This window comes from Triticum urartu, chromosome 1A (assembly GCF_056163025.1).
Source record: "Triticum urartu cultivar PI428250 chromosome 1A, HENAU_Tu73, whole genome shotgun sequence".
Classification (NCBI taxonomy): Eukaryota; Viridiplantae; Streptophyta; class Magnoliopsida; order Poales; family Poaceae; genus Triticum; species Triticum urartu.
In genome coordinates this window covers 531,976,711-531,989,621 of record NC_141873.1, presented here as the reverse complement: position 1 = coordinate 531,989,621, position 12,911 = coordinate 531,976,711, and the positions used below count along the sequence as shown (strand labels likewise).

The following is a 12,911-nucleotide window of genomic DNA, read 5'->3' as shown; positions in this document are numbered from 1 at the left end:
AGTAGCAACTACCTGTTGCATAAAGACATAGCATGTGGGAGCTCAATGACTCTGAAACTACACGGCCATATGTCCTATAACTACAAAGAGATGAATAAATAAGGAAATATATGGAATAAATGAGCATGAACTTCAAACAGAAGATATCCTCAGAAGAAGCCGGTGCAGCTTCTGCAGATCCTCCTCCGTGGTTGTTTGCTCGTGGAACATCTCGACAGCGAAGGATATAGCTCTGCTGACAAGATCACTAAGAACCCCCAAAATGATTGCCTCTATTGTGAAATGTTTACAAACAGATGCCCCTCCCAGGCTGGTACTAGATAGATGGTGATCCAAGCTCGAAGGATATAGCTCTGCCGACAAGATCACTTAGAACCCCAGAAATGATTCCTCCATTGTGAAGTGTTTACGAACAGATACCCCTCCCACGCCGGTACTAGATAGATGGTGCTCCAAGCTCGAAGGACTGAGGCATGCCTTCGAATGGTCAAACTGAAAGTTTCAGAAGGTAATTGTGCTATACTTTTCAAAAAAGTAGGTGTTATCCTCGTCTTTATTGACCCACCAACAAAGGCAACAATGTTATGACAGAAGATTGTGCTATAAGTTTCAGAAAATGGGGGTTCTCCTAATCTTTCTTTTTTTAACTTGGGTTCTCCTAATATGAAAGCAGAACTGCAATGACGGAAGAAAAGTGTTAGGAAATATGCAACTTGTATTCCCATGAGGCCATAGGCCGATATATATACATGTACAGATGTGAAACATATGCAGGAAACCCCTTATATAACGGGATAAATACAAAGGGGTACATGACTTATAATATAACTCTAACACCCCCCCTCAAACTCATGATGGATGAACAACACTGAGTTTGGAGAGATAAAAGCCATGTTGTGCTCTAGTCTGGGCCTTCGTCAGGAAATCCGCCAACTGTAACTCGGAAGGCACATACTGAAGAGCAATAACCTGATCCTGCACACCAGCGCGTACATAGAAAGCATCAACACCAATATGTTTGGTGAGCTCATGCTTCACAGGATCACGCGCAATGCTAATAGCACCTGTACTGTCAGATAAGAGCGGAGTCGGTGTAGTGACAGAAACACCAAAATCCTGAAGTAACCACCGTAACCAAGTCACCTCTGCCGTCAAAAGAGCCATTGCTCGCAACTCAGCCTCGGCACTCGAACGGGAAACTGCAATCTGTTTCTTCGTCTTCCAGGCAATGAGAGAACCACCAAGAAAAACACAGTAAGCAGAAAGTGAACGGCGATCTGAAGGATCACTAGCCCACGTAGCATCCGAATAAGCCTGAAGCTGTAAAGAACTGGAGCGAAGAAAGAATAGACGGTGAGAGATTGTGCCCCGAAGATATCGGAGAACACGAAGGAGATGACTATAATGGACCGATGTGGGAGCGGAGACGAACTGACTCAGAATATGAACCGGATAAGAGATATCCGGACGAGTGACAGCTAGATAGACAAGACTGCCAACAAGATGACGATAACGCGTCGGGTCAGGGAGGGGATCACCATCAGTAGCACGGAGGTGAACATTGAGCTCCATAGGAGTCTCAATAATGCGTTCGTCAGTAAGAGCAGCACGAGCAAGAAGATCCTGGATATACTTTTCCTGGGATATAAAAAAGCCATCAGAGGTAGAAGAGACTTCAATCCCAAGAAAGTAGCAAAGAGGGCCCAAGATCAGACATAAGAAACTGCTCACTAAGACGGGCCTTTACAAAGGCAATATACTCGGGGTCATCCCCAGTGATGACCATGTCATCAACATAGAGAAGAAGAAGAGTCCGACCACGAGGAGAAAGGTGAATAAACAATGCTGGATCATGAGCACTTGCTGAAAAACCAGCAGCAGTGACCACAGAGGCAAAACGCTCAAACCAGGCACGGGGGGCTTGCTTAAGGCCATAGAGAGAGCGACGAAGACGACAGACCATGCCATCAGGAACAGAATACCCAGGTGGTGACTGCATATACACCTCCTCACGCAGCTCACCATTAAGAAAAGCATTCTTAACATCAAGCTGAGATATAGACCAGTGGCGTGCAGAGGAAACGGCAAGAAGTGTACGAACAGTGGTCATATGTGCCACAGGAGCAAAAGTCTCGTCATAATCACGACCATGCTCCTGCTGAAAACCACGAGCCACAAGACGAGCTTTGTGACGCTCGAGAGAACCATCGGAGCGAGTCTTAACCTTGTAGACCCACTTACAAGTGATGGGATGGACTCCGGGAGGAAGGGAAACAAGATCCCAGGTACCAGTGCGTTCAAGAGAAGCAATCTCCTCTGCCATCGCAAACTGCCATTCAGGATGAACAACAGCCTGACGATAAGAAGTCGGCTCAAGAACAGCAGCACCAGCGGTGGGAAATCCAAAGCGATCAACAGGCGGACGAGGACGAGAACGCAAGCCATAAGTAGGCTGAGAGGAAGATGACGACACATCCACGGAGGCATCCACAAGACGTGAACGACGAGTGTAATACTGAGGAAGAGATGGAACAATAGAAGGAGGAATCGCCAAGGTAGAATCGAGGGGTGGCGATGAAGAAGTCACCGGAGATGAAGGTGTAGAATCTGGTGACATGCTAGACGAGGAGACCGTGGAAGATGGTGGCATCAAATCGACTAGAGGTGGAGAAGCAGAGGGAGCGGAACGAATAGGCACAGGCTCGACGAGGGTGATAGGTGAGTCAGGAAAAGTGAGGAAAGAGATATCCTCCACTGAAAAGGTCGAGGAAGATGGGCGTGGGTAGAAGGGACGAGACTCATCAAAAGTCACGTCTCGAGAGATATGCATCCGACGACCGATAGGATCCCAACAACGATAGCCCTTATGCTCATCACTGTAGCCTAAAAAGACACACTCAACAGACTGAGCGGTCAGTTTGGTGCGTTCGCGAGGGGCAAGAACATAGCAAACACAACCAAACAAGCGAAGCATCGAATAATCAGGAGAACAATCAAAAAGACGCTCGAAAGGAATACCACCCTGTAGAGCAGCGGAAGGCTGGAGATTGATAAGATAGGTGGAGGTGGAGACGGCCTCAGCCCAAAAATGAGGCGGGAGAAAGGCAGTAATCAGCAATGCACGAGCCGTCTCAAGAAGATGACGATGCTTTCGCTCAGCCACACCATTCTGAGCATGAGCACCAGGACAAGAGAATTGAGAGAGAGTGCCTTCCTCAGCAAGAACACCACGCAACATCTTAGAGATATACTCGCCAGTAGAGTCAGCACAAAGAACACGAATGGGTGAAGAGAACTGAGTATGAACCATGGCAGCAAAACGCTTATAAATAGACAACACCTCACTACGAGAAGTCATGAAATAAAGCCATGTGTAACGAGAGAAGTCATCTATGAAAATAATATAGTATTTATGACCACCTTTGGAAGCGAAAGGAGCCGGACCCCATACATCAGAATGGACTAAATCAAAAGGACGCTTAGACACTGACTCACTATGTGAATATGGTAACTGAATCTGCTTGCCAAGACGACAACCCTGACACTCTAAAGAGACATCTCCTGAGACAGACCCCAGAAGGCCTCGACGAACTAAAGACGACAACCGAGAACCACACAGATGACCAAGTCGATGATGCCACTGCTTGAAGGAACCAGTAACAGAGGCGACTGAAGCGGAGGAACTGGCGATAGTGGTGGCAGCAGAAGGAACATGAAGCCAGTCCAACTCCCAAAGACCCTGAGAATCACGGCGGCGAGGGCCAGCCCCAACCAGAGTGTGCGTGCGACGGTCCTGGACAAAACAAGAGTCAACGTCAAGGATGACGCGACAACCAGAATCAGTAAGTTGACCAGCAGAAAACAGATTCATGGTGAGTCGAGGAATATGAGCAACATTATGAACAGAGTAAGAAGGAGTGATAAGAGTGCCTCTACTAACGACAGAAAGTGGAGTACCATCAGCAGTGAGGACATGAACAGGAGAATCCAGCGAGCGAAAAGAGGACAAAATGGAAGAATGAGAAGACATATGAAAAGAAGCTCCAAAGTCCAGAACCCATGGGGATGTACCTGACTGTGTAGAGGGTGATTGCTCAGTGCAGGAAGCATCAGTCACAGAACCAGCAGTACCCGTCGAGGAAGAACCTGAAGCCGCGAGCAGACGCTTAAGTCTCAGAATATCCTGCTCAGTCAAAGTAATGGCTGAAGCTGTCGAGGTAGATGACGAAGTCCCTGAAGATGATGATCGCGCCTTGCGCAGGTGTTTCTTCTTCGTGTAGCACTGAGACTCAAGATGACCATCATTGTTGCAGTAGTCGCAATGTGGACGGGGGCGACCTGAGCCTCCAGAAGGAGTGGGCAAGAGCGGCGGAGCACTCGAGCGAGAAGGGGTCGGTGCAGCAGGTGGCGTAGGAGCACGAGTAGCGAGCACAGAGGGAACCTCCAGCACGAATCTCAGAAAGCGCCTCCATGAGAGAAATACGGCCACGAGCAAACAACTGAGCACGCCGGGGCTCAAACTCCTTACGGAACCGAGACAGGAACTCATAGACGCGATGAAACTCCAAATTGGCCTGGACAGCCTGGCAACAGGGGCAGGTACGACAACCAGCACTGCGGAGAGAATCAAGCTAACGCCAGATAGCAGAACTCTGTGCATAGAAGTCATCAACAGTAGAGTCACCCTGCTGAAGAGCATGCTCCTGACGGACCACAGAAAGGTATAAGGCATCACCAGAGGGCTGATAGCGCTGACGAAGACGGGTCCACATCTCAAAGACAGTAGGAAGACCCAGAAACTCAGAAGCAAACTGAGGCAGAACACTAGCAGTGAGAACAGCAGCAGCACGAGCATCATCATCAAGCCACTGGGTGTAAGCAGACAGAGCACCATGATAAATCTGAAGAGCCTCCTCATAAGCCAAAACCTTCTCATCATAAGCACGATCAGCAGCCTCATCAGCAAGCTTAGCCGCATCCTTGGCGGCCTGATTAGCATCCGGAGTAAGAACCAGTGGAGTTGGAGGAGTAGGGGCCACCGGAGGAACTGGACGTGGCGGACAGCAGACCTCGCCAGAAAGAACACCCCAGAGACGGATGCCACGCATGTGAATGCGCATGAAGCCAGTGAACTCGGTATAGTTAGTACCATCAAAGATCACCGGACAGCGAGGAACAGCAACATAGCCGGAAGATGCGGACATCGTGCCTATTTTTTTTCCCAGGCAGCAGCAGTCACGCGGGAGTAACAGAGGCTTCCGACGGGCAGCAGACGGCAACCGCCGGACGAGGAGCAGTCTGGCGGAGAGATCCGACGAGAAGAGCAGCTGGCGGCGAGATCGGCAAGGAGCTGCAGAGAGCGGAAACTGGCAGCTGGCAGGGAGATCCAACGAGGGGCGACGGCCGGTGTCTAGTTGTTGGAAGAGCAGCAGCCCGACGGAGACCCGATCCAGAGAGGCAACCAACTTGCTCGGTCCAAAGGATGCGGCGTGAGCGTTACAGAGATGCGGGACGGACGGGGAAGGAATTGACCTTGGGTGGACCGATCAGAGAGGACCGGACGTGAGAACCGGCGCTACGACAGACGTGAGAACCGGCGTGCGAAAAAATTGACCTAGCTCTAATACCATGTTAGGAAATATGCAACTTGTATTTCCATGAGGCCATAGGCCGATATATATACATGTACAGATGTGAAACATATGCAGGAAACCCTTTATATAACGGGATAAATACAAAGGGGTACATGACTTATAATATAACTCTAACAAAAAGTACCTATTTCAACTACTTGCTGCTTTCTCTACCAATTACCCTGCTCTCAGTTTGAATGTCACTAGATATGCGGTAAAAACATTAGCTGGATTAAATTTGGATTGAACGAACAAGGAGGGACTCACCTCCTCAGTGTCAGTCTTCTTCTCTCCACACTTGAAGGTGTCGAGAAGTTAGTACCCTCTGAACATTTGCTTTGTCATCATGCTAGTCTGACAGATCATCTTTGCAGTGACATGCCACCCCTCAGCCTCCTCAACAACGGCACGTAACCTCAGAAGCAGCTGGGGCAGCCTCTGCAGATCCTCTTCCGTGGTTCTCTGCTCACAGCACTTCTCAACCAGTAGAATATGGTTCTGCTGACAGTATCATCAAGAACTGCAGAAATTAGTGTCTCCATCGTAAACTGCAAGCAAACAGGAACCCCTCCCTGACTCTCACCAGAACTTGAAGGGAGTTAGCAAGTTGCTGACTCCATGACTCTGAATGGTCAGCTAAAGCTTCAGAAAGCAATTATGATGTAGCTTCCAGAAAATAGCATGTTTGCACCATTTGATAAATAGCCAGATGACGTTTTTTCCTGCGTCGTTTCTAACACCTGCACAATCAAGAAGTGGTCGTGCCTGCTCACCGTGTCCTTTCAATTGTTATCCAGCACAAGCACTGAGCAGGGAATTGGCATTTGACCCAGCCAACGAAAGCAACACTGTTATGACAGATGAAAAGTATCTGTTTCTGATTTATATCTGATTTAATAAAGATCGGTGTGGTGGAAACTTGAAGCTGCAAGTCTCCCCTGTTAGGATCAACAGTGAGATCACTTTTTTGTTTGGCCCTTCCCAGCACCTGCACAATCAGGCAGTGGTTGTGTTTGTTCACTCTGTTCTTTCAGCTGTTTTTTCATCTTGTTAGCTCCAGCTATCTGTGTTGATTTTCACTTGCGGCACTGATCTTTGTAGCAAGGCATGCAGGTTGCCTGAACTGAACTCGCCCAGACTCGTGTGAGTGATGTTGTCTTCTACTGTACAAGACACCGTTAACCAGCATCTTTTGGCTGAAAAGTACCAAACTTCGCGGCAGGATCTGCAGAGGTTGCAGTAGCTGCTTCTGAGAATCTGCGCCGATGCCGAGGATGCCCAGGATGCTTGTCCTTCGTCACCCTCTCTGAGCAGCGCCGTCGTTCGTGTAAACAAAACAGGCTTCTCAAGTAGTTAGAAACAACGCTAGATGTTAGTACTCCCTTCTGAGAAACAAAGCTAGATGTATCTAGCACTAACTTGGTGCTAGATACATCCATTTGAGGGACAAGCTTTTTCGGACGGAGGGAGTACTAGCTAGCAAGATGTGTCAGCTCTATACAAAAAGTAAAAAAGAGAGTCTGAGGAGAAACATTAGCTACTTAGCCGAGGGCTTATTTATTCAGATGAAGATGGCAAAAGTGATTACAAACACAACCGGTAATTAGGGAGCCATATGTACCGGATACCAGTCACAGTATACTCCATACAAGATCGAGTCAAGAACCAGATCAACTTAAATAAATATCATCAACTTTTACACCAGCAAAGCAAGGAAGTCTCATCAACCAATCAGGTGAGCCATGGTCCATAGACAAGAAGAGAACCACCAGTAAATCAAAGCAATGTCACCACGGTGCCAAAGAGCGCTTCTCTTCTTCATCTATGCTGTGGTACTACTGCCGTGCCGGACAAACTCGCAAGCAGTTGTGTAGCTGTAGTACGGTGGTATGACAGACCTCCAGGACAAGACCTCAAATTTTCCCCTTGGCATAGCGCTCCAGGTGCCGGATAGCAGATCCACCATTGTTATCTTCGGAAGCCCACCATGAGAAGCAGGACCATTGTGGCAGTGACTACTTTGCAAAAGGAACTTAGTATCCTCAGAACCATGCCGCCTTTTAGCCAAGCTCAAAATATACCGAGGCTGATCTTCCTCAGCAGGATATTCACCTAACAACAAGATATTCTTCTGCTTGTACTCCCTAAGGTATCTGAGAACCCTGTACCAGAACCGAGCACTAAGATTTTCTCTCAGTAAGGCAGCAGCAACATATGCGTATAAGAAAGATCCACACATCTCTACGGCTATCTCCATGGCTATGGATGTTAACTTCGGGTGCTCCTCCGGATCCGTGCTACCAAACACGAGCATCCTGAAGAAATACCAGTAAGCTTCTTTAGACAAATAGTTTAGCCTGACGGCTTCCGTTGTTCCAAGACTGGCCACTTTCTCTGATCGGCTTGTGATTATGATCTTACTCCCATGTGGCATGCATCGTTCAGAAGAGTGCAGCAGTCTCTTCCATACTCCTTTGTCCACGTCCCCTAAGAGCTCAATGACTACCAACGACTTCTCTTCATCCAAGGAAATATTTTGATGCTTGATCACGCAATGATCTCTAAAAGTTGTCATCGTTTCATCTTGAAGGTTGTTTCCAATGTAGAGCAAGATCAAGGAGAAGTGGTTTTGTACACGCTCATCGTTGCAAACATGTTCCACAAGAGTGCTCTTCCCAACATATGCAGAACCAACAACTGGAAGGACACCCACATTTCCATACGGAAGCTCTGCTTGTAGCAAGAAGCGGATGGCTTGTTCCCTCTCCGTTTGGCGGCCAAACATATACTTGTCCACAAATAAATATGCACCATAGGGTTGGCGGTACATGCGAGGGTAGCTCATCAGAAATATAGCAAACTCCTTCATATCAACAAGCATGCTTTCTAGGCCAAGAACAACCTGTTTAAGCTCCTGACTGCTTACTCTAACAGTTACCGTGCTCTCAATCTGAGTGTTGCTAGAAAGGCGGCGAAAACGCTTGGCCGGATTGAAATTGGATTGAGCAAACAAGAAGTGACTCACCTCCTCATCATCGGTCTTCTTCTCTCTGCACCTGAAGGCATCGAGAAGGTAGTACCCTCTGAACATTTGCTCTCGCATCGTGCTAGCTTGATGTATCATCCCCCGGTTTGTGACACATCGCCCCTCAGCCTCCTCGACAACAGCACTTATCCTCAGAAGCAGCTGGCGCAGCCTCTGCAGATCCTCCTCAGCGGTTGTCTTCTCGCGGCGCTTCTCGACCACGAAGGATATAGCTCTGCCAACAAGATCACCAAGAACCACAGAGATGATTGTCTCCATTGTGAAGCGCGAATGAACAGGAACTCCTCCCAGCATGTCACTATATAGATGGTGCTCTGAGCTCGAAAGACTTAAGACTTTGTTGACTCGATGACTTTGACAGTCAGCCGGAAGCTTCAGAAGGGCAAGTGTGGTATAAAATTCAGAAATGATTGCTTCCATTGTGAAACGCAAACAAACAGAAAGCCCTCCCAGCCTCTTACCAGGTAGATGGTGCTCTAAGCTAGAAAGACTTGGGAATTTGCTGACTCAATGACTTTGAATGGTTCGCTCAAAGCTTCAGAAGGCACTTGTGAAAGACTTAAGACTTTGTTGACTCGATGACTTTGACAGTCAGCCGGAAGCTTCAGAAGGGCAAGTGTGGTATAAAATTCAGAAAATAGTGTTTTCCTAGTCTTCATTGACCCATCCAACGAAGGCGACATTGTCTTGACAGAAGAAAAGTATTTTTTTTTATATTCATCATATATCAAAATGGTGGATATATAGGTATAGCATGTGGGAGCTCAATGAACCATACGTCCTAAAACTACAAAGAGATGAATAAATAAATAAACATACAGAATAAATGAGCATGAACTTCAACCAGATTCATAATGCTAGAACAAGATACTTTTTACTTAAATTTTTGGGGAAATGCTTTCATAAACTTTGTCAAGAGTGACACTGGCAAATTATAAAGGTTCAGAAAAACAGATACTAGACCGGCATTTATCACCCCGTTCCAGAACTTAAGAATAAATTATTAGCTAAGGGCTCTAATACAGTTCATTTGATTTGATGTAGAGAAAAATGACGAAAGTGGGATCTGAAAATATGTCTAGAATTTAGTATGCGGCATCATCATTGGTTCACACGCTATAATCATGTGATCTAATATGCCCTTGAAGCTTGATCAATCCATGACCTATGTTCTCGGAAAAGCATGATTAATCCGGAAAATGATTAAAGTACAACCAAATCCACCATGGATTACAAAATTATTCGTTCATCAATCATCTGCTATCAGTATCCGAGCATGGTTGCTCAGCTGAAGAAACAATTGGTCATACACACTAGACTACAGTTGATGTTCATCCACAAGCGAACAATACCAAAACAAAATCACTATGTATTTGGTAGCACAACACGGTTACTGATACAGAGGATGAGTAATAGACCTTGCACAATGGCTCCCCTCAGATGGTGTAGTCGGACCACTGCCGTATGAAGGAGGTGTGATCCATGGACTCTCCGGGCATGTCCTCGTCCTTGTCGGACTCGCCCTTCCTCCCTCCAATCAGCCTGGCAGGGTTGCCCACCGCGGTGCTCCTCGCCGGCACATCTATCAGCACCACGGAGCCAGCCCCAATCTTGGCCCCGGCTCCAATCATGACGTTGCCGAGGATGGTGGCGCCGGCGCCTATGAGCACCCCGTCCCCGATCTTGGGGTGGCGGTCGCCGACGGCCTTGCCGGTCCCGCCGAGGGTGACGTGGTGGAGGATGGAGACGTTGTCGCCGACGACGGCGGTCTCCCCGATGACGACGCCGGTGGCGTGGTCGAGGAGGATGGCCTTGCCGACGACGGCGGCGGGGTGGATGTCGACGGCGAAGACGTCGGCGACGCGGGACTGGAGGGCGAGCGCGAGGGGGCGGCGGTTCTGCGCCCAGAGCACGTGCGCGACGCGGTGCGCCTGGATGGCGAGGAAGCCCTTGTAGTTGAGGAGGCAGTGGGAGAAGCCGACGCAGGCGGGGTCGCGGGCGCGCGCGGCGAGGAGGTCGGCGACGACGGCGGCGCGGAGGGAGGGGTGCGCGGTGAGGGAGGCGAGGAAGAGGTCGTAGAGGAGCGTGGAGAGGAGGGTGGAGGAGCAGAGCTTGTTGGCGAGGTGGAAGGAGAGGGAGCGGGGCAGGGAGGGGTGGGAGAGCACCGTGGCGTAGAGGAAGGAGGCGAGCGCCGGCTCGGCGTCCGCGTCGCGCCGGGCCTCCGCCTTGATCTGCGTCCACACCCAGGACTCGTCGTCCTCCGACTCCGGCGGCGGGTAGGCCGGCACCACCTCGGACGGGAGCGCGGGCGTGGCGGGCGGCGGGTGCTGGCGGCCGCTGTCGGGCTCGCGCGCCTGCGGCTGCTGGCCCGCCGGCATCGCCGCCGGCCGGAGCTGCGAGGGATGGATGGATTGCTGGTGGGTGGGTGGGTGAGTGAGGAGGAATTGCGGGCCGCTCTCCCTGCGGATCAGATTGCGGGGGCGGAAAAGGCCGAGGCCCAACGGAGCGCACGAGACGGACAAGTGGGGCCCGTAGAAAATAGGAACGTGTCTGGTCAGGTGGTGGAGTGAGTGTAGAACCTTTGGCGACGAGGAGATAGGATTCGGAGGGCAGCCGTCGGAGACTTTTTCTGGTTCCCTTTGCCTCCAGCCACCATGCTGTCAGGCTAATCAGCGTGATTTTTACGACATTCGTCGGCAACGTTTTCACAACGGATGCGATGAGAATAAAGGTACTCTGATTCTTCAATCGCGGTGAAGGTATTCTGATTCATCGGGCGCTGTCAGGAAGCCAGACAGGAGCTTCCTCATCTTCGTCTCACCCATCGCTCCCGCACGATTGAAAATTTCATGCACCGAATTTTTCCTCTTCCTCCCGAGCCGCTCGCGCGGGTGGTTCCGAAGGCGCCAACTCTAGCCTCGCACGCTCCACTCCACGAGCTCCCCTGGCCGTCTCCGCTGTCGGTGCCGGCGCCCGACCGTCGAAGGCGTCGGGCGAAGTCGGTGCGCCCCGACGGGCCTCCCACGCGCGGGGGAGAGGCGTCAAGCGGGCGGCGTGGTGGATCTCTTTGGTGGAGCGGCGGGCGGCGAGGAGCGCATGGTGAGGCTGACCACGACCGAGGGATCTCGAAGGCTATTGCATGCTCTACTCCGATTACTTCGTCGATGCTCCACTTCACGGCGACAAAACATTTCAACGCCGTTATCTGATGAGCCGAAAGCTCTTTCTCAGGATTGTGAATTCCATCCGGGAGTTCGACAACTACTTCAAGTGCAAGATGGATTGCACCGGCAAATTTGGATTCACCTCGATCCAGAAGTGCACGACAGCGATGAGGATGCTTGCATACGGAGCTCCCGGTGATTCACTCGACGACTATGGGCGCATGGTCGAGTCCACCACCATTGAGTGTTTCTACAAGTTCTGTCGGGCAGTGGTGGCAGTGTTTGGACTGCAATACTTGAGAACACCCAATGCGGAAGACACTGCTCAGATCCTAGCACAGAATGCAGCAAGAGGATTTCCTGGGATGCTTGGAAGCATCGACTGTATGCATTGGAAAATGGAAGAACTGCCCATTTGCTTGGCAGGGGATGTACAAAGGCGCAAAAGGCGGTTGCAGTGTGGTACTTGAGGCGGTGGCCACACATAACCTCTGGATTTGGCACTCCTTCTTTGGTATGCCAGGAACTCACAATGACATCAACGTGCTGCAATGCTCCCATGTCTTTGCGAAGCTTGTTGGAGGTCATTCTTCTCCGGTGAACTTCGAGGTCAAATGGGCGACACTACAACAAGGGGTACTACCTAGCTAATGGCATCTATCCGAGATGGTCTGCATTTGTGAAGATTATTTCAAACGTTGTGCCAGGAGGCAAGAATTCCCAGTTTGCCAAGGTGCAGGAGGCTTGTCGGAAGGATGTCGAGCGGGCATTTGGTGTGCTCCAATATCGATTTGCTGTTGTCCGGCACCCTGCTCAGACCTGGTCGAAAGATCAAATATGGGAGATCATGACTTGTTGTATCATCTTGCACAACATGATCATCGAGAGCGAGTAAGAAGAGCCAGTGTTTGACACTGAACCATACTACAGGCAGGGTCCTCTAGCCGAAGTTGATCACCAGCTACCGGCAACCTGGACTGCCTATCTCAGTATGCGTCAGGAGATCCGAGACCCACGGGTGCATCATCAACTGCAGCATGATCTGGTGGAGCACCTATAAAGGCTCAA

General features: G+C 49.9%; 2 protein-coding genes and 1 pseudogene across 2 annotated transcripts; all 3 read right to left on the bottom strand.

Annotated features, from left to right (window-relative positions):
* Positions 1-4,053: 4,053 nt before the first annotated feature.
* LOC147992291 (uncharacterized) lies at positions 4,054-5,331 on the bottom strand (annotated as a pseudogene).
* A 1,823-nt stretch (positions 5,332-7,154) lies between these two features.
* Positions 7,155-9,704, bottom strand: LOC125533057 (disease resistance protein RGA2-like). Its single transcript, XM_087529107.1, has 2 exons — positions 9,141-9,704; positions 7,155-9,051 (listed from the first exon to the last, which is right to left on the bottom strand). The coding sequence occupies exon 2, from the start codon at positions 8,971-8,973 to the stop codon at positions 7,456-7,458; it is 1,518 nt and encodes a 505-aa protein (XP_087385233.1). The 5' UTR covers positions 8,974-9,051; positions 9,141-9,704; the 3' UTR covers positions 7,155-7,455.
* A 143-nt stretch (positions 9,705-9,847) lies between these two features.
* On the bottom strand, positions 9,848-11,170 carry LOC125526326 (putative serine acetyltransferase 5). Its single transcript, XM_048691121.2, has one exon. It carries the CDS (start codon positions 11,055-11,057, stop codon positions 10,116-10,118), a length of 942 nt encoding a protein of 313 aa, XP_048547078.1. The 5' UTR covers positions 11,058-11,170; the 3' UTR covers positions 9,848-10,115.
* Between the last annotated feature and the right edge of the window lie 1,741 nt (positions 11,171-12,911).